The sequence below is a fragment of the Pan paniscus genome, chromosome 20, assembly GCF_029289425.2.
Source record: "Pan paniscus chromosome 20, NHGRI_mPanPan1-v2.0_pri, whole genome shotgun sequence".
Classification (NCBI taxonomy): Eukaryota; Metazoa; Chordata; class Mammalia; order Primates; family Hominidae; genus Pan; species Pan paniscus.
Genome location: NC_073269.2, coordinates 46,677,895 through 46,697,403, shown reverse-complemented (window position 1 = coordinate 46,697,403; position 19,509 = coordinate 46,677,895). Strand labels below are relative to the sequence as shown.

At 52.0% G+C, this 19,509-nt stretch overlaps 1 protein-coding gene across 2 annotated transcripts; it reads left to right on the top strand.

The window, feature by feature from the left end:
* The first annotated feature begins 8,318 nt into the window (after positions 1 to 8,318).
* On the top strand, positions 8,319 to 11,841 carry SERTAD1 (SERTA domain containing 1). 2 transcript variants are annotated; one of them, XM_034945136.1, is made up of 2 exons: positions 8,319 to 8,475; positions 10,796 to 11,841. In XM_034945136.1, the coding sequence occupies exon 2, from the start codon at positions 10,796 to 10,798 to the stop codon at positions 11,504 to 11,506; it is 711 nt and encodes a 236-aa protein (XP_034801027.1). In that variant the 5' UTR covers positions 8,319 to 8,475; the 3' UTR covers positions 11,507 to 11,841. The 2 variants fall into 2 exon arrangements, with proteins under 2 accessions (XP_034801027.1, XP_024782527.2); XM_024926759.3 differs by having other exon boundaries at positions 8,332 to 8,435.
* The last annotated feature ends 7,668 nt before the right edge of the window (positions 11,842 to 19,509 follow it).

Genomic DNA, 19,509 nt, shown 5'->3' with positions numbered 1-19,509 from the left:
GCGATGAGGCCAGTAAGAGGAGCACCCTCTTTCCAGATGAAAAAACTGAGGCTGCGAGAGGCCCAGCGCCTTCCTTAACACCGCACTTGTTAAAAAGAACTGGCCACAGAAGTGGAAAGGCTGGCCCTGCAGAAGGAACCGAGTCCCCGAGGGCAGTGTCCACGTTCCCCAACCTGCCCTCCTCCGCGGCGGGGGATGGGCCCGCGGCCCGCCCTGGGCGTGGCGGGAAGGCCCAGTCCCTCCCCGCTGCCCACCCTCCGCCCTGGGCCGGCCGGGGTACCCGGGAGGCGGCCGCGGCCGGGAGCCGGCCTGGCGCCTCCTCCCTCCCCAGAGGCCGGATGGGGCGGGCCGCGCCTCCCGACCCCCCTCCCTCCCTCCCTCCCCAGCAGGCGGAGGCTTCTCTCCAGGCTTGCCCGGCCCGGTGGCTTCGCCGATGGTTTCATTTCCCCAGGCCCGGCCTCTCCTCTTCTCCCTTCCCCCAGCCTTTGAATTCCTGGCTCCGTCTCCATTTTCTGGCCCCAGCTCCAATGTCAACGCCTCGAAGAATCTCTCTCTAGGACCACCCTGGTTACAGGCGATTATCCCGTCTTATTTTGTTTTCTTCAAGTCACTGAACGGAAACGGAAATTATTTTTCTCATCGATTCATCTTCCAGGGTCTTCTCATCCCGCTCGGAGTAAAAAACAAAGGTCCACAGAATAGGCTAAAAGGCCTCACTTCTCGGACCTCCTTCCCGGCAGCTCCCAGTCCAGCTGCCCTGGCCTTGTCTCCTGACAGGCAGCACTTCAGAGCCTTTGCACTGGCTCTCGCCTCTGTCTGGAATGCTCTTCCTCTAGTTTTCCTACCTCTCTCATTTGTTTTGGTTTGTTCGTTTTTTGAGACAGAGTCGTTCTGTGTCGCCCAGGCTGGAGTACAGTGGGGCAATCATAGCTCACTGCAGCTTCAAACTCCAGGTTCAAGTGATTCTCCTACCTCAGCCTTCCAAGTACCTAGAACTGCAGGCACGCCCGGCTAATTTTTTTGTTTGTTTTTGTTTTTTGAGATGGCAGTGGCACTGTCTCGGCTCACTGCAACCTCCGTCTCCCGGGTTCAAGCAATTCTCCTGTCTCAGCCACCCAAGTAGCTGGGACTACAGGCGCCTGCCATCACGCTGGGCTACTTTCAAAACAAAACAAAACAACAACAAAAAAAAACACACAAATTATCTAGTACCTTAGGAGCAGGTAATTGCAAAGGAAAAGAAAAAAGCAGGCCGGGTGCAGTGGCTCATGCCTGTGATCCCAACACTTTGAGAGGCCCAGGCGGGTGGATCACTTGAGGTCAGGAGTTCGAGACTAGTCTGGCCAACATGATGAAACCCTCGTCTCTATTAAAAAAAAAAAAAAAAAAAAAAAAAATTAGCCGCGCATGGTGGCAGGCGCCTGTAATCCCAGCTACTCGGGAGGCTGAGGTAGGAGAATTGCTTGAATCCAGGAGATGGAGGTTGCAGTGAGCTGAGAGATGTGCAGCTTTGGGGAGGAGGAGGTGTTATGTCTGAAGAGGGGACAATTCAGCAGAGACCTGATGAAACAAAAGAAGTAGACCCGGCCAGGTGGCTCACTCCTGTAATCCCAGCACTTTGGGAATCGGAGGCAGGAGGATCACTCGAGCCCAGGAGTTCAAGACCAGCTTGGGCAACATGGGGATACTCTGCTTCTACAAATAAAAAATTTTAAAAAAACTGGCCAGACGCGGTGGCTCATGCCTGTAATCCCAGCACTTTGGGAGGCCGAGGCGGGCGGATCACCTGAGGTCAGGAGTTCGAGACCAGCCTGATCAATATGGCGAAACCCCATCTCTACTAAAAATGCAAATTAAATTGATTTAATTTGCTTTCTTTTTTTCGATTTTTTTTGTTGTTGTTGTTTAGATTGTTTTCTTTTCTTTTTTCGGACAGAGTCTTGCTCTGTCACCCAGGCTGGAGCACAGTGGCACGATCTCGGCTCACTGCAACCTCTGCCTCCTGGGTTCAAACGATTCTCTTGCCTCAACCTCCCAAGTAGCTGGGAGTACAGGTACTTGCCACCACACCCGGCTAACTTTTGTATCTTTAGTAGAGATGGGGTTTCACCATGTTGGTCAGGCTGGTCTCGAACTTCTGACCTCAAGTGATCTGCCTGCCTCGACCTCCCAAAGTGCTGGGATTACAGGCGTGAGCCACGGCGCCCGGCCAAGGTAATTTGTTTATTGTTCATCTGCTCCCATAAGAGATTTTCATCTGTAATTTCACTGCCCTTTCTTCAGTGCCTATAACAGTGTCTGGCACACAAAAGGGGCTCAAGACATAAATGTTTGCAAATCAATGAATGTATTCGTTTTCATATATATTTTCTCTCTTCACCTCCTACCCTGATCCATGAGAGGGGAGACTCTGTGAAATTTACCCAGTGCTGTATCCTCACCATCTACAACAGTGGCCACCACATAGTAGGTGTTTAATAAATATATATTAATCAGATGATTCCTCTGAGCTCTTGTTCTTGTTTTTTTTTTTTTTTTACAGAGTCTTGCTCTGTCGCCCAGGATGGAGTGCAGCGCAGCAGCAGCCTGATCCTGGCTCACTGCAACCTCTGTCTCCCAGGTTCAAGCGATCCTCCCACCTCAGCCTCTGAAGCAGCTGGAACTACAGGCATAAAGGAAAATTTCCTTTTCCTTCAGTGTATGACCTGGAGTAAGCCACTGGGAGACTCCAGGTCCAGGCCTCCCTTTTGCCAGCCATAAAAATGGATTCTGGAGGGCAGAAAATGTGAATTTGCCTAGCGAGGGCCTGGTTCTAATTAGCATCTTACCTTAATTTTATTATTAAAAATTCAAGCACATAGAAAAGATGGGGAAAATAGTATTCTGAGCATCTGAATACTATCTCACCTAGATTTATTTGATAGTTGTTGGACAGGGAACAACTATAATCCCAGTACTTTGTGAGGCCAAGGCAAAAGGGTCACTTGAGTCCAGGAGTTCAAGATCAGCCTGGGCAACATAGTAAGATCTCATCACTACAAAAAAATTTAAGAGCCAGGCGTGGACCGGGCATGGTGGCTCATGCCTGTAATCCCAGCACTTTGGGAGGCCGAGGCAGGCGGATCACCTGAGGTCGGAAGTTCAAGACCAGCCTGACCAACAGGGAGAAACCCCGTCTCTACTAAAAATACAAAATTAGTCACGCGTGGTGGTGCATGCCTGTAATCGCGGCTACTCGAGAGGCTGAGGCAGGACAATTTCTTGAACCCGGGAGACAGAGGCCGTGGTGAGCCGAAACCGTGCCATTGCACTCCAGCCTGGGCAACAAGAGTGAAACTCCGTCTCAAAAAAAAAAAAAAAAAAAAAAAAACTCGTCCCATAAATTGGCAATGAGACTTAACCTTCTTCAAGTAGCTCATTTGTTAATTCCAGAGCTGTGGGAAGAGCTTTTAGTTTTGAATAAAGCTCCTGGCCAAAGTAAGTTCTCAAAAATGCTAACTACAGTAGTTAATTCAGGCAGCAATTGTCAATGAATGCTCAAACAGTTGGGTGAAAAGTTAGTGGAAAACAGGATATTTTTGGGGTCTCACTCTTTCGCCCAGGCTGGCGTGCACTAGTGCAATCATGGCTCACTGCAGCCTCAAACTCCTGGGCTCAAGTGATCCACCTCAGCCTCCCAAGAAGCTGGGACTGCAGGTGCATGCCACCATGCTAGGATAAGTTTTTAAAAACAGTATTCTGTAGATAGGGCCACTGCACTCCAGCCTGGCGACAGAGCGAGACTCCGTCTCAAAAACAAACAAAAAACATAAACAAATACCAGTATTTTGTGGAGATTGGGTCTTGCTGTGTTGCCCAGGCTAGTCTCAAACTCCTGGGCTCTGGCCAGGCACAGTGGCTCATGCCTGTAATCCCAGCACTTTGGGAGGGTGAGGTGGGTGGAGTTTGATACCAGCCTGACCAACATGTTGAAACCCCGTCTCTACTGAAAATACAAAAATTAGCCAGGCATGGTGGTGCACGCCTATAATCCCAGCTACCCAGGAGGCTGAGGCAGGAGAATCGTTCAACGCGGGAGGCAGAGGTTGCAGTGAGCTGAGATTGTGCTACTGCACTCCAGCCTGGGTGACAGAGACTCCATCCCAAAAAAAAAAAAAAAAAAAGCCAGACATGGTGGCTCACGCCTGTAATCCCAGCACTTTGGGAGGCCAAGGTGGCTCACGCCTGTAATCCCAGCACTTTTGGAGGCCAAAGTGGGCAGATCACCTGAGGTCAGGAGTTTGAGGCCAGCCTGGCTAACATGGTGAAACCCTGTCTCTACTAAACATACAAAAATTAGCCAGGCATAGTGGCATGCGCCTGTATCCTAGCTACTCAGGAGGCTGAGGCAGGAGAATCCTTGAACCCAGGAGGCAGAGGTTGAAGTGAGCCAAGACCGCGCCATTACACACCAGCCTGGGCGACAGAGCAAGACTCCATCTCAAAAAAAAAAAAAAAAAAAACTGGCCAAGTGCGGTGGCTCACGCCTATAATCCCAGCACTTTGGGAGGCCAAGGCGGGCGGATCACGAGGTCAGGAGATTGAGACCATCCTGGCTAACATGGTGAAACCCCGTCTCTACTAAAAATACAAAAAAAAAAAAAAAGGAAAAAAAAATTAGCCGGGCGAGGTGGCGGGCGCCTGTAGTCCCAGCTACTCAGGAGGCTGAGGCAGGAGAATGGCGTGAACCCAGGAGGCGGAGCTTGCAGTGAGCCGAGATCGTGCCACTGCACTCCAGCCTGGGCGACAAAGTGAGACTCCATCTCAAAAAAAAAAAAAAAAAAAAAAAATCACAAAACCTCCTGGGCTCAAGTTCCCGCCTTGGCCTCCCAAAGTGCCGGCATTACAGGCATGAGCCACCACATACATCTTGGAGATAGGATCTTGACAGGCTCTAAAGCATCATCCCAAAGGTTATTTGCTAACTAGAAAGGATAAATTTATTTTACAATGTAACCCTCACAATCTTAATCACGTGATGAAACTCTGCATTACCAATGGTGGGACATCCTGACACTGGTGCCAACTACTATAATGCATTAGGATTAGGAAGTACATTAATAAGGATTAGGACACACCCTGTGGAGTCTCCCTGTTCACTGCATAAGCAGAATCTCACCAGGCCCCTAGACCCAACCTCCAGCTTATTGGAAAAAGAGAGGAACAAATTAAACACAGTCAGACAAATCCAGAATGTGGGACACTATGCAGCATGACTAGGCTGTTTTGCCAGAAATTCAATGTCAACAAAACATCAAAAAGGATTTGAGGCTGAGTGTGGTGGCTCATGCCTGTAATCCCAGCACTTTGGGAGGCCAAAGCGGGTGGATCACCTGAGGTCAGGAGTTTGAGACCAGCCTGGACAACATGGCGAAACCCTGTCTCTACTAAAAACACAAGAAAATTAGCCAGGCGTGGTGGCACACGCCAATAATCCCAGCTACTCGGGAGGCTGAGGCAGGAGAATCACTTTAACCCGGAGATGGAGGTTGCAGTGAGCCGAGATCACGCCACTGCACTCCAGCCTGGGCGACAGAGCGAGACTCTGTCTCAAAAAAAAAAAAAAAAAAAAAAGGGATTTGGGTGGGGGAATATTCGAGAATAAAATATAGTATGTAATTTCTTCATTACAACCAAATTAGCATGTGAACCTTCATTGGATCCTGATTTTGGAGAAAAGAAAGCAACTATAAAGGATATTCTTGGGTCAGTTGGAGAGATTTGAATATAGACTGGCTATTAGGTGATATTGTGGAATTCTTGATTCTATTAGATGTGAAATAGTATTTTTGTGGCTTGTACATGAATGTTCTTATTCTTTTTTTTTTTTTTTAGATGGAGTTTTGCTCTTGTTGCCCAGGCTGGAGTGCAATGATGCAATCTCAGCTCACTGCAACCTCCACCTCCTGGGTTCAAGCAATTCTCCTGTCTCAGCCTCCTGAGTAGCTGGGATTACAGGCACATGCCACCATGCCCGGCTAATTTTTGTATTATTAGTAGAGACGGGGTTTCATCATATTGGTTAGGCTGGTCTCGAACTCCTGACCTCTGGTGATCCGCTCGCCTCAGCCTCCCAAAGTGCTGGGATTACAGGTGTGAGCCAACGCACAGGGCCTAATGTCCTTATTCTTAAGAGATGCCTCCTGAGCTGTTAAGGGTAGAATATCAAGATGCTTGCAATTTACTCTCTAAAGGTTTAGCAAAAGAAACAATATATACACATATGTAGATAAAGGCAACTTTTATCTACAATGTTACCAACCATTACTTTTTTCTTTTTCTTTTTTTTTTTTGATACAGGGTCTTGTTCTGTTACTCAGACTAGAGTGCAGTGGCATGAACATGGCTCACTGCAGCCTTGACCTCCTGGGCTCAAGGAATCCTCCCACCTTAGCCCCACAAGCAGCTGGGACCACAAGAACATGCTACCACGCCTGGCTAATCCTTTTTTTTTTTTTTTTTTTTGAGACAGAGTCTTGCTCTGTCACCCAGTCTGGAGTGCAGTGGCGCTGCCTTGGATCACTGCAACCTCCGCCTCCTGGGTTCAAGCTATTCTCCTGCCTCAGCCTCCTGAGTAGCTGGGATTACAGGCGCCTGCCACCACACCTGGCTGATTTTTTGTATTTTTAGTAGAGACAGGGTTTTACCATGTTGGCCAGGCTGGTCTCGAACTCCTGACCTCGTGATCTGCCCACCTCGGCCTCCCAAAGTGCTGAGATTAGAGGCGTGAGCCACCACGCCCGGCCCACGCCTGGCTAATTCTTAAATTTTTTTGTAGTGATGAGATCTCACTGTGTTGCCCAGGCTGGACTCAAGTGAACTCCTGGACTCAAGTGACCCTCCTGCCTTGGCCTCCCAAAGTACTGGATTACAGTTGTTGCCTAGCTAACAACTATCAATTAAATCTAGGTGAGAGAGTATTCAGGCGTGAGCCACTGCATCCGGCCATGGGAGGAGTATTATACCCTGTCTACCTCTAGCCCCATCCTGCATGTCTATCCACCTTGAACTAAGAGCTTGTCTTATTACAACAGCTATTACTACTAACAAAGAAACAACGTTGCTAACCAGGCATGGTGGTGTGCGCCTGTAGTCCCAGCTGCTTGGGGGTCTGAGGCAGGAGGATGGCTTGAACCCGGGAGGCTGCAGTGAGCCGAGATGGCACCCCTGCACTTCAGCCTGGGTGACAGAGCGAGACCCTGTCTCAAAAACAAAATAAAATAAAATAAAAAGTAAAGAAAAAAATAATAAGCAGCTGGGCGCGGTAGCTCACGCCTGTAATCCCAACACTCAGGGGCCGAGGAGGGCGGATCACCTGAGGTGAGGAGTTTGAGACCTGCCTGGCCAACATGGTGAAACCCCATCTCTACTAAAAACACAAAAATTAGCCGGGCTTGGTGGCGCACGCCTGTAGTCCCAGCTACTCGGGAGGCTGAGGCAGGATAATTGCTTGAACCTGGGAGGCGGAGGTTACAGTGAACCGAGATCGTGCCCCTGCACTCCAGCCTGGGCGACGGAGTGAGAATCTGTCTCAAATAAATAAATAAATAAAATGAAAAAAAACACAAAACATGTTGCACCCCACTCTGAAGATTTTTCATGAATTAATTTCATCCTTAAAAACAATCCTGTAAACTAGGCGCTATTTTCTCTCATTTTAAAGGAGAAACAGACCAGAAGGGATTAAAACACTTGCCCCAGGTCACACAGCTGCTTAGGGAATGGAGCCCGGGATGTGATTCCGTTGGTATCGCACTCCCACCTCACTCCCGCCTTTAACCACAATTAAGTCCAACTGTCCAGCATTGCTTGAGTGTGGTATTGTGTTCTTATAGATACGATCCTATTTAAAGTATCCTGTCAAGAGGTAGGCAAGACGATCCCCATTTAACTTTGTGTAGCTTGAAGAGGTTGATCATTTTTCCAAGGTCACGCATCCAGTGAGTGGGGAATCCGGAGTCGGAATTTGAACCCGGGCATTATCTGTAGTGTAGACCCCTGTCGGGGCTGGATGTGTAAGAAGCTTAATTGCCGGGTTTGGCAGGTGCATGGGTAGTTGTGAGGGGCTCGTATTTTGAGAGGCAAAAGCCCCCACTCGCCACCGTTCCCCGGAGTAAAAAGCCACCTCTTTCCACCCCTCACTCGCGCAGCTGCCCGGGCATGCGCCCTGAAGCCCCTCCTTCAGAATCCGCCCCCTACAGGCTCCGCCCATCACCATGCAGGGCCAATCCCTGGGGCGGAGGGCGGGGCAGCCACGAGAGTGGGCGGTCGCTAAGGGTAGTTAGGAGTCTGGAGTCGTGAGCCAGAGTCAGAACTGCGTCTCGCGACCCAGGCGCCGGTTTCCGGAGGAGCGCCAGCAAGCGATGCTGCCGCCGCCGTTTCCTGATTGGTTGTGGGTGGGTACCTCTTCGTTCTGATTGGCCGCTAGTGAGCAAGGTATGTAAATGAAGGGGCCTGGGAACAGAAGGGCTACCAGCGGCCGGGTCCTTCACGGAGTTCGATCCCTGACCTGTCCGACAGGTGCCCGCCGGGGCTGCCCGGGATCGAGACGCACGGACCTCTACGTGCTGTCTGCCCCGGCCGGGCCGGGTGAATCACGCCGCAGTCCGAGAAGGGGGCGGAGGCGCCGGCTTCTTGGCTCCGGCTGCGTGACTCACCCGCCCCCGCCGCCGCCGCTTCGGGAGGAGCCGCCTCCACTGCCGGAAGCGAGCGGAGGCCGGGCGCAGAGAACAGCCCGCCAGGGGTCCCGGCTCGCACGGCGCCGGGAGGCCGGCAGGAATCACAGCCGGGAATCGGGGCAGTAGAAGGGGTCCTGGGGTCAGAGGGGCCAGAATCCCCGGGGGAAAGCCGGCCTGGGCACCGCTAGGGGGCGCCGGGACCCGGGGGCGGAGTCGGGGGTGGGGGCGGAATTCCTGCGGTTCCGGACTCCCCGGACTGCGGGGAAGGGGACGAAGACCCTGTTTTGAGTAGTGTGGTGGGCCACTCTTAAAATCTTGCTAGGCAGGGTCCCGAAACTGGACTCTACAGTCTTCCTGGCCCAAAAAAGTAGGTAGCGCCAGGGGTCCAAAACTCCAGCCCTACCCCCGCCACTCCAAGAACAGTGGACCCTCAAACTTATCTCAGTGACTGACCCCGGTGCCGATCACGATTTCCCGACAAGCCCTGTCTATTCTGCCTCCCAAATAAGTCCTGACTCGACCGACTTCCTTCCATGCCACTACCAGCTCCTACTCCAGGCCATCACCATCGTCCGTCCCAAACGAGTACAGCCTACCAGTGGGTCTCAGATCCCCCCTCTTTTTGCCCCCCACAGTCTTCCTCGAAGCAGCCATGGGGGGGGATCTTCCGGAAACCTAATCAGCTCACAGCACCATTCCCTCCCTGCTCAAATTCCTTTAATGACTGCCCACCACACTCAGGATAAAATCCAAACTCCCTACTTCTGCATATGTGGCTTTCTGTGACCTGGCTTGTGCCCGTTCCCCTAGCTGCTCCCCAATCTGGTCTGCTACCATGTCACTCTCTGTGTGCCACCCATGCTGGTCTCTTTCCAGTTCAAGCCCATCCAGCCTCTGGGCTTTTCTCTGCCTTTTTTTGTTGTTCCCTCCTCCCGGAATGCTTTTCCCAGGGTCTCCCATGGCTGACTTCTCTGGCCTGAGGGCTCCATTCAAATGTCACCTCCTTACAGGAGCCTTCTCTGATCATCTAAAAGGTCTCTAGGAACTTTTAGTGTCTTCCTGTAATTCTCTGTACATTTCCTGTGTTTCCTTATTTATTTACTGTTTGAAACATAGTCATAGTAGACAATAAATATTAAACTACGTGAAACTAGTTTAGTATTTATAATATTATAACTTATTTAGATATAATTATGTTATTATAATAAAATATGTGAAACAGCTGCTTTTGTAGGGGAAAAAGTTGAATATTGGCCATTCCACATGGTTCACTGAAGAAATAATGTTATCATTAAGTGTACTTATTGGCAGGGTGAGGCAGCTCACACTTGTAATCTCAGTACTTTGGGAGGCTGAGGCAGGAGGATGGCTTGAGGCAAGGAGTTTGAGACCACCCTGGGCAGCATAGTGAGACCTTGTCTCTACAAAAAATAAAAGGGAAAAAAAAAAGTACTTATTGACTGAGGGGGGAGGATCGCTTCAGGCCAGGAGTTTGAGACCAGCCTGGGCAATATAGTGAGACCCCATCTTTATTTTTTCAGATAAAAAAGTCTATAAATATACTTAAATATAAAATTTAAAATTTAAGAAGTCTATAGGCCAGGCGCGGTGGCTCACGCATGTAATCCCAGCACTTTGTGAGGCAGAGGTGGGCGGATCACTTGAGGTCCAGGAGGTTGAGACCAGCCTGGCCAACATGGTGAAACCGTGCTTCTTCTAAAAATACAAAAATTAGCCGGGTGTGGTGGCGTGCGCCTGTAATCCTAGCTTTTGGGGAGGCTGAGGCACGAGAATCATTTGAACCCGTGAGGCAGAGGTTGCAATGAGCTGAGATCACGGCATTACACTCCAGCCTGGGCAACAGAGCGAGACTCCATCTCAAAAAAAATCTATAAATATACATATACAGTTAAATAAAAATTGTCTATATCTTTAAAGTTCCCTAAGAAAAGCTAGGCACAGAGAGGTTAAGTGACTTGCCCAAGATCCTACCTGCAGCAACTGTCAGATCCAGGCTTTGAACTTAACATTTGTTTTCTATAACTGACTACAACTCCATAACTCCCTGCCCTCTGCAGATGCTGAGCAAGGGTCTGAAGCGGAAACGGGAGGAGGAGGAGGAGAAGGAACCTCTGGCAGTCGACGCCTGGTGGCTAGATCCTGGCCACGCAGCGGTGGCACAGGCACCCCAGGCCGTGGCCTCTAGCTCCCTCTTTGACCTCTCAGTGCTCAAGCTCCACCACAGCCTGCAGCAGAGTGAGCCGGACCTGCGGCACCTGGTGCTGGTCGTGAACACTCTGCGGCGCATCCAGGCGTCCATGGCACCCGCGGCTGCCCTGCCACCTGTGCCCAGCCCACCTGCAGCCCCCAGTGTGGCTGACAACTTACTGGCAAGCTCAGACGCTGCCCTTTCAGCCTCCATGGCCAGCCTCCTGGAGGACCTCAGCCACATTGAGGGCCTGAGTCAGGCTCCCCAACCCTTGGCAGACGAAGGGCCACCAGGCCGTAGCATCGGGGGAGCAGCGCCCAGCCTGGGTGCCTTGGACCTGCTGGGCCCAGCCACTGGTTGTCTACTGGACGATGGGCTCGAGGGCCTGTTTGAGGATATTGACACCTCTATGTATGACAATGAACTTTGGGCACCAGCCTCTGAGGGCCTCAAACCAGTCCCTGAGGATGGGCCGGGCAAGGAGGAAGCTCCGGAGCTGGACGAGGCCGAATTGGACTACCTCATGGATGTGCTGGTGGGCACACAGGCACTGGAGCGGCCGCCGGGGCCAGGGCGCTGAGCCCTCGTGCTGGGATGGTTGTCTGGTATCTGAACTGAGCCTGCTGGCTGGATCAACTGTCCTCGAAAAGACACAGCTGGCTTCCCTAGTACAGAAAACAGGGCTTGGGCCACTTTGGAGAGACAGAATCCAGTCCTGGGCAACTTCACATCCGTCCTCCTGTCTCAGGGCTGGCAGGGGGAGCCTGGAATTACCCCCTAGTGATGGAATGACAGGGTCTGGTGGGGACTGAATTCCCTGGCCCTGGGGTCATAGCTTGGGCTGTTCCTTCTCTGATATGGGAAGAGACCCCAATCAGATTTTTCAAATTAAAGCCAGTCCTGGGAAATCTCAAATCCGTGTGCTGCTTTGTCTCTGGGCAAATGTGAAGGCGAGATAAAAACATCATTTTATTGGGCGTAGACTGTGTACGAGGCACAGTTTCTAAGCACGTCACTGTGTTAACTCATTTAATCCTATAACAGCCCTACAAGATCGGTAGTATTATCATCCCCATTTTACAGGTGAGAAAACCAAGGCTCCAAGATTATCACTTGAGGTGGGGTTTAAATTATGAACTTTTTTTTTTTTTTTTTTTTTTGAGATAGGGTCTCGCTCTGTCACCCAGGTTGAAGTACAGTGGTCTGATCATGGCTCACTACAGCCTCAAACTCCTGGGCTCAAGCGATCCTCCTACCAGGCCACTTTTTTTTTTCTTTCTTTTTTTTTTAAGACAGATTCTTACTCTGTCGCCCAGGCTGGAGTGCAGTGGCGTGACTTCGGCTCACTGCAACCTCCACCTCCCGGGTTCAAACGATTCTCCTGCCTCGGCCTCCCAATTAGCTGGGACCGACTAATTTTTTATATTTTTTGTAGAGACAGGGTTTCACCGTGTTAGCCAGGATGGTCTTCATCTTCTGACCTCGTGATCTGCCTGCCTCAGCCTCCCAAAGTGCTGGGATTACAGGCGTGAGCCACTGTGCCTGGCCTTTTTTTTTTTTTTTTTTCTTAAATTTTATTTCTTTTCCTTGCTAGCAGGAAGTCAAGGCAACTTTTTAAAAATGAAAGCAAGTCCTCGCCTGGAGTCTACCTGTATTTATTGAGGAGCGAAGGGGAGATTGCTTTCAGAATGGTCCCGAAATAAAAACACAAAACCTGGACCCTGGACAGATCCTCTCCAAGGAGCCCTGAGAGTCGGCTCTCCAGGAAAATGGGGGAGGAAAGGGGGACAACAGCCCATTTTTAAAAATAAAATTCACTCCTGGTCTTAAATCTCTGGGCAAAGGATAGGGACGCTTGGAGCTGTGTCTGAAATAAAGCCACTAGGCTTGGTAGCTGGACTGCAGAGAGGGAGCTCAGGGCAGGCAGCTGTGCCTTCCTTCTAGAAGAAACCCAGACCCGGACGAGCTGGGGCCACCTGCCCGTGTGCTGGGCCTGGCTGGAGCGCCGGGTGTCAGCGGCCGCCCCCGCGGTCCAGCCGCATTCCAGGCCTGGCTGGGAGGGGCCGCACACTCAGCGGCCTGGCACGGGACCCAGGCTGCGTCCTTCCTGACGGCCGCAGGGACAGGGCGGAGCCTGAGGGGGGGTGCACGGAGGGGAGGGAGTGTCACCGTGAAAACTGCGGGTGCGCATGGAGAGAGGCGCAGGGGGCTGGACGGTGACCCGAGGGGCCAGCGGGGCCTTGAGTGAGGGAAACGCCGCCATCGAGGGGTCCCAGAGCCTCGCTTCTGGCCAGAAGCCTCGGGGAGGCAGAGGCAGGAGTGGAGCTGGGCCAGATGGGGAGCCTGGGTCGGCCCCAGGGGCCGGGAAGGGGCGGGCAGAGTGGTGCTTCCTGGAGGAGCAGAGGAAGTTGTGCCCATTTCTGGAAGTGGATGAGGCGGGCCGCGGAAGCGGGTGAAAATGGCCTGCGGGGAGCTGTCGTCCAGGCTGAGGGTCTTCCAGGCGCCTGACTCCAACCCCGAGTGACTCCAGCCCCGGGCAAATGGGACTCGGACTGCTTTGCCGCAGACTCAAAACTTGGGCGCCTGGGCTGAGTTCAGCACCGCCCCCTGGTGCCCAGTCGGGCTCTGCGATGCCGCCGTCTTGGGTTCCCCGGACATCTGTCCAGTGGTCGAGGGATCATGAACGCCCTCTGTTTACAACACTCTGCGGGCCTGTTTCTTTCTTTTCTTTTTCTTTCTTTTTTTTTTTTTTTAGAGACGGGGTCTCGCTTTGTCGCCCAGGCTGGAGAGTGCAGTGGCGCGATCATAGCTCACTATAGCCTCGAATTCCTGGGCTTCAGCAATCCTCCCGCGTCAGCCTCCCAATTAGCTGGGGTTACAGGTGCACGCCACCACGCCCAACTGATTTTATTTTTATTCGTATTTTTATTTATTTATTTATTTATTTATTTATTATTTTTTGAGATGGATTCTCGCTCTGTCGCCCAGGCTGGAGTGCAATGGTGCAATCTCGGCTCACTGCAGCCCCTGCCTCCTGGGTTCAAGCAATTCTGCCTCAGCCTCCCGAGTAGCTGGGATTACAGGCACCTGCCACCATGCCCGGCTAATTTTTTGTATTTTTAGTAGAGACAGAGTTTCACCATGTTCGCCAGGCTAGTCTTGAACTCCTAATATCAAGTGATCCGCCCTGCCTCGGCCTCCCAAAGTGCTGGGATTACAGGCGTGAGCCACCACGCCTGGCCGATTTTTTAAATTTTTTGTAGAGACAGTGTTGCCCTGTGTTGTCCAGGCTGGTCTCGAACCTCCAGGCTCAAGCAATCCTTCCACCTCAGCCTCCCAAAGTGCTGGGATTCCCGTGGACCTGTTTCTTATTCTTTCCTTTCCCCGCTTTTTCAAAGAGATTGGGTCTCACTGTGTTGTCCAGGCTGGAGAGCACTGTCTGTACAGAGGAGTGATCATAGTGCTGTACAGCCTTGAACTCCTAGGCTCAAAGGATCTTCTGGCTTCAGCCCTCAGAGTAGCTGGGACTATAGGCACAAACCACTGTGCCCAGCTAAGGACCTGTTTCTGATGTCTCCGAGGCCCAATATGGGGTGAGCTGATCCTTCCATCTGCCCCTGTGCCTGCTTTGCCAGTGATGGCCCCTCTCCCCAGAGCCTCTAGGTACAGTTGCATAGGTTGTGCACTGCATATAGGCTCCGTATGTAAGGGGCTGCCACTGGTGTTCCAGGTACCCTGCATTTACATATTTATTACAAGTTTCCCAGCAGATGGAGGTCAAGTACCTCCAGGAAGGGGCATGTCTTTTACACAAAAGCACCATATGGGCTACATCAGCCCTGGTCCCGTCTGCCCGGTGCCCTCAGGTTTATGAATGGCTCATGTGTGAGGACCTGCCCCTCTCTCCCCATGTGTCACCCCCAGATGGGTTGTGCAGGCTCCCTGGCTCTGGTGTGCTGCTCCACCCTCAGGCTCAACCCCAGGAGGCCACACCACCTTGGCCAGCAGACTCCAGGGCCCACACCATTCCTAGCTGAGCCGCCAGCCCTGGCACAACTGCCACCTTTCACAGAGCCTCTGTGTATGCTTGCCATGACACCCCCTAGGCCAGTTTTCCTCCATGGCATTCACAGGACCACCCCCCAAACACACACACACACACACACACACACACACACACACACTCTCTCTCTCTCTCTCTCTCTCTCTCACACACCTGGAAGAGCTGTGACCAGCTATCTTGTCTCCTTTTCCTCCCTCCCTTCTTCCTGTCCTTCATTCAGCAAAAATTTATGAGCACACACCTACTGTGTGCCTATCCCTATGTAAAGGGTAAATCTGACCACATCTCTCCCCTGCCCCTGGGCCCTTATTACCCCACTTCTCTGGGGTCTGAATTCTGTACTTTCCAAGGCTCACCTTCTACCTCTGTCCCTATTCATTAGACACTTATTGAGCGGCCGGGCATGGTGGTTCACGCCTGTAATCCCAGCATTTTGGGAGGCCGAGGCAGGTGGATCACAAGGTCAAGAGATTGAGACCATCCTGGCCAACATGGTGAAACCCCATTTCTACTAAAAATACAAAAATTATCTGGGCAAGGTGGCGGGCCTGTAATCCCAGCTACTCAGGAGGCTGAGGCAGGAGAATCACTTGAACCCAGGAGGCGGAGGTTGCAGTGAGCCGAGATTGTGCCGCTGCACTCCAGCCTGGCGACAGAGCGAGACTCCATCTCAAAAAAACCAAACCAAACAAAATTAAAAAACACTTATTGAGCACCTATGGTATGCAGTCCCGGCACGCTTTAGAAATCTAACAGAGATATTATTGAAGCAGTAAGCTGGAGAGAAGAGACTGTTCCTGAAAGCCAGACTGCCTGGGTTTGAACCCCAGCTTTGGCCAGATGCGACGGCTCACGCCTGTAGTCCCAGCTACTCAGGAGGTTGAGGTGAGAAGATCACTTGAGGCCAGGAGTTTGAGGCTGCAATGAGCCATGATTGCACCACTGCACTCCAGCCTGGGTGACAGAACAAGACCCTGTCAGAAAGAAAGAAGGAAAGACGGAAGGAAGGAAGGCAGGAGGGAAGGAAGGAGGGAGGGAAGGAAGGGAGAGAGAGGAAGGAAGGAAGAAAGAAAGGAAAGAGAGAGAAGAAAAAAGGAAGGAAGGGAAAGAAAGAAAGGAAGAAAGAAAAGAAAGGAAGAAAGAAAGAAAAGAAAGAAAGAAAGAAAGAAAAGAAAAGAAAAGAAAAGAAAAGAAAAGAAAAAAGAGTTACCGCTCTGTGGCTGTGTGACTCTAGGCAAGGTACTTAACTTCTCTGAGCCTCGGGGTCCTCACCTGTAAACTGGAACAGTAACAGTATCTGCCCCAAAGAACTATTGTTCTGGTGGGCAAGGAAACAGCAAGGGTCACTGAGAGAGAGACCCTACAACATTTTCAGGGATCTCTAAGCTGCTGGGTTTGGCTGGAAGGAGGAGGAAAGCAGTAAGGTAAATGACAAGACTGGAAGGGTCCGCAGGGGCCAGGGCATATAGGACCCTGGATGGGGGACTTAACTCTGAAGACGCTGGGGAGTCATGAAGTAAAAGGATCCCTTCACTAGGTGGGTGGCATCGTCGGGGAGGTGACACTGGAGGCCAGGAGCCCAGGATCCCAGGGGTGGAGAATCTGGGGAGGGACGGAGCAGCTGTTGGGAGGGAAGAGGCACTCAGGAGGCCCAGCAGACAGGCTGTGGGACTGACAAGGCCTGGAGGAGGGGTCTCAGACCAGGCTCAGGGCTCTAATCAGGGGACTGGGAGACACTGGGGCCATCCCTGAGATGGCAACTGGGGAGAGAACCAAGTCTGGGGTTGGGGCTGAGGCCAAGGAGGGACCCAGGGGGTGCAAGAGGCTGGGGAGACACCCAGGGGAAGGCATGGAGCTGCCCGGGCCCTGGGCCGGGAGCTCAGGAGAGAGGACTGGGGTGTGGGGGTGGGCGTGAACGGTGGGCTCGAGGGAGACACCAGTGTCCCTTGGCTGGACTGGGTGGGGCGGAGTGGCTAGGCCACGCAGGGCAGGCCAAGGCTCCTGCTTGGCTCAGACTGAGTCTGGAGAGGGTGGTCCCTGAGATGAAGCGTCCACCTCCTTCCCTAGCCTCACAGGATGTCCTGTGTTTACTGCCGTGGCCACAGCCGGAACCAGGACACTGGGGCCACCCCCAACTTAGCTTCCCATGGCCACACCCCCTTGGGTGAGGGAAAGCATGACAGAGAGAGAGAGAGAGAGAGAGAGAGAGAGAGAAACGCACAGACAGAATGAGACAGAAAGAAACTAGGAAAGAGAGACAAAGAATAAGGACAGAGAGAAACAGAAGAACAGAGAGACACAAAGATAGAGACACACAGAGAGACACACCATTCGTGATAAGAATTCACAACAGTCCAGGTGTGGTGACTCATGCCTGTAACCGCAACAGTTTGAGAGGCCAAGGCGGGTGGATTACCTGAGGTCAGGAGTTCAAGACCAGCCTGGCCAACATGGCGAAACCCCCATCTCTGCTAAAAATACAAAATTATTGCTTCTTGGCCTTTTGGCTAAGATCAAGTGTAAAATACAAAAATTAGCTGGGTGTGGTGGTAGGCGCCTGTAATCCCAGCTACTCGGGAGGCTGAGGCAGGAGAATCTCTTGAACCCAGGGGGCGAAGGTTGCAGTGAGCCGAGATTGCGCCACTTTGCTCCAGCCTGGGTGAAAGAGCGAAAACTCTGCCTCAAAAAAAAAAACAAAAGAAAAAGAAAAAAAAAAGAAAGAAAATAACTCACAGCAGGCCAGGCACAGTGGCTCATGCCTGTAATGTCAGCACTTTGGGAGGCCAAGGCAGGAGGATCGCTTGAGGCCAGGAGTTTGAGGCCAGCCTGGGCAACATAGTGAGACCCGCATCTCTCAAAAACAAGAAAACAAAAAACTCACAGCAAACTAGGGAAAGAAGCTTCCTTAACCTGATAAAGCGTATCTACAAAACACGGACCGCTAACTTCCTACTTTATGGCAAAAGGTTAAATGCTTTCCCCTAAGACTGAGAACAAGCAAAGATCTCTGCTCTCTGAGACAAGGGAAGAGAGGGGATGTTGTGTACCAGCCTCCCTTTTCTGTTTGACCCTCAGCAGAGAGAGGGGGATTTTCTTCCCTACGCTAGCCTGGCTGATAGCTCAGCCTCTTTCTGCCCTCAGGTACCTAAAAGCTCAGTGCTATTCATACTTTGTCCCTCTGATAGCTCTTCAGGGCCCACAGGACAAAGTCTGAGGCCCTCCTCATGGCCCTGCTGACCCCTGGACCGCCTCTTACCTTTCCCTCATACTCTCACCTTAACCATTTTCTCAAAGGGCCTTTGCACAGGGTGTTCCCGCTACCTGAAACACACTGTCATTCCTTCACCACCCATGGCTTTGGGTTAACTCCTATATATCCTCCAGGTGCAAGCTCAAATGCCACTTCCTCCAGGAAGCCCTCCTTGATTTCTCTTCCTAGGCTGGGGCAGCCACCTTTTCTGGACTTCCCCATCAAGGCTTTGACCTCTCTGCCTATGATTGCCCCATCACAACCCTCCTCTTTCTGGGTTTGTTCCCTGCTGGACTGTGAATGGTGTGGATGCAGGCCTGAGCTGTCCCAGTCACACTGTGTCCCCGGCACCATCCAGCCTGGGACTGGACAGAAGACCAGGTGCTCACTGAATGTTTCCTGATGGTGAATGAAGACCCGCTCCATTTCTCACCTCTGGTCCTTTGCCCACACTTGTCCCTCTGCCTGGAACCCCCTTCCCTCCTTTTCTCCTTAGCTCCCTCCTCCTCAATCTTCCATTTTGACTTCCTTTTATTGTTTATTATTATTTTCTTTTTGAGACAGAGTCTCGCTCTGTCACCCAGGCTGGAGTGCAATGGTGCAATCTTGCCTCACTGTAACCTCTGCCTCCTGGGTTTAAGCAATTCTCCTGCTCAGCCTCCCGAGTAGCTGGGCTCACAGGTGCCCGCCACCACGCCTGGCTAATTCAGTTTGACTGCCGATATCACCTCCTGCAGGATCCTTTCCTGAGTTTGCCGCCTCCTCCCTGGGGTGGAGTTAGATCTGTTGATGTCCCCTGTGCCCAGCAAAAGACCTACCACTAAACAGGGCTTGTGAATGTTTGTTGAATGAATATAGGAACGAAAGAATGTTTGCGTGAATCAATGAAGGAGAGAGACTGCAATGAAGTGAGGGTCTCCTCAGGCCCATCGGGAGCCCCGACCATACCATCCCTTCTACCCCTCCCGGGAGGAGGGCTCTGGCTGGCTTCTGGCCACACCCCAATGCTTGGTTGCTGCCAGGCCTGGAAGGCATTTCCCAGAGCTCAGCACATTCCTGCCTTCCCCGGTGGCTGAGAGTGGGCAGGGGGCATTTCAGAGAGAAGGGAGGGAGGCCCCCAGCATTCCGGGATCCTGCCATCCTGGCCTGGTCCCCCACGCCCTCTGAAGTAGGCCCCAACCCTCTGGTGTGAGATGGGGGACAGGTCTGCAGAGGGGCCACCCAGGCTGGTGTGAGGGGCGAGGGTGCCGACAGAGGCCAGGGCTTGGTG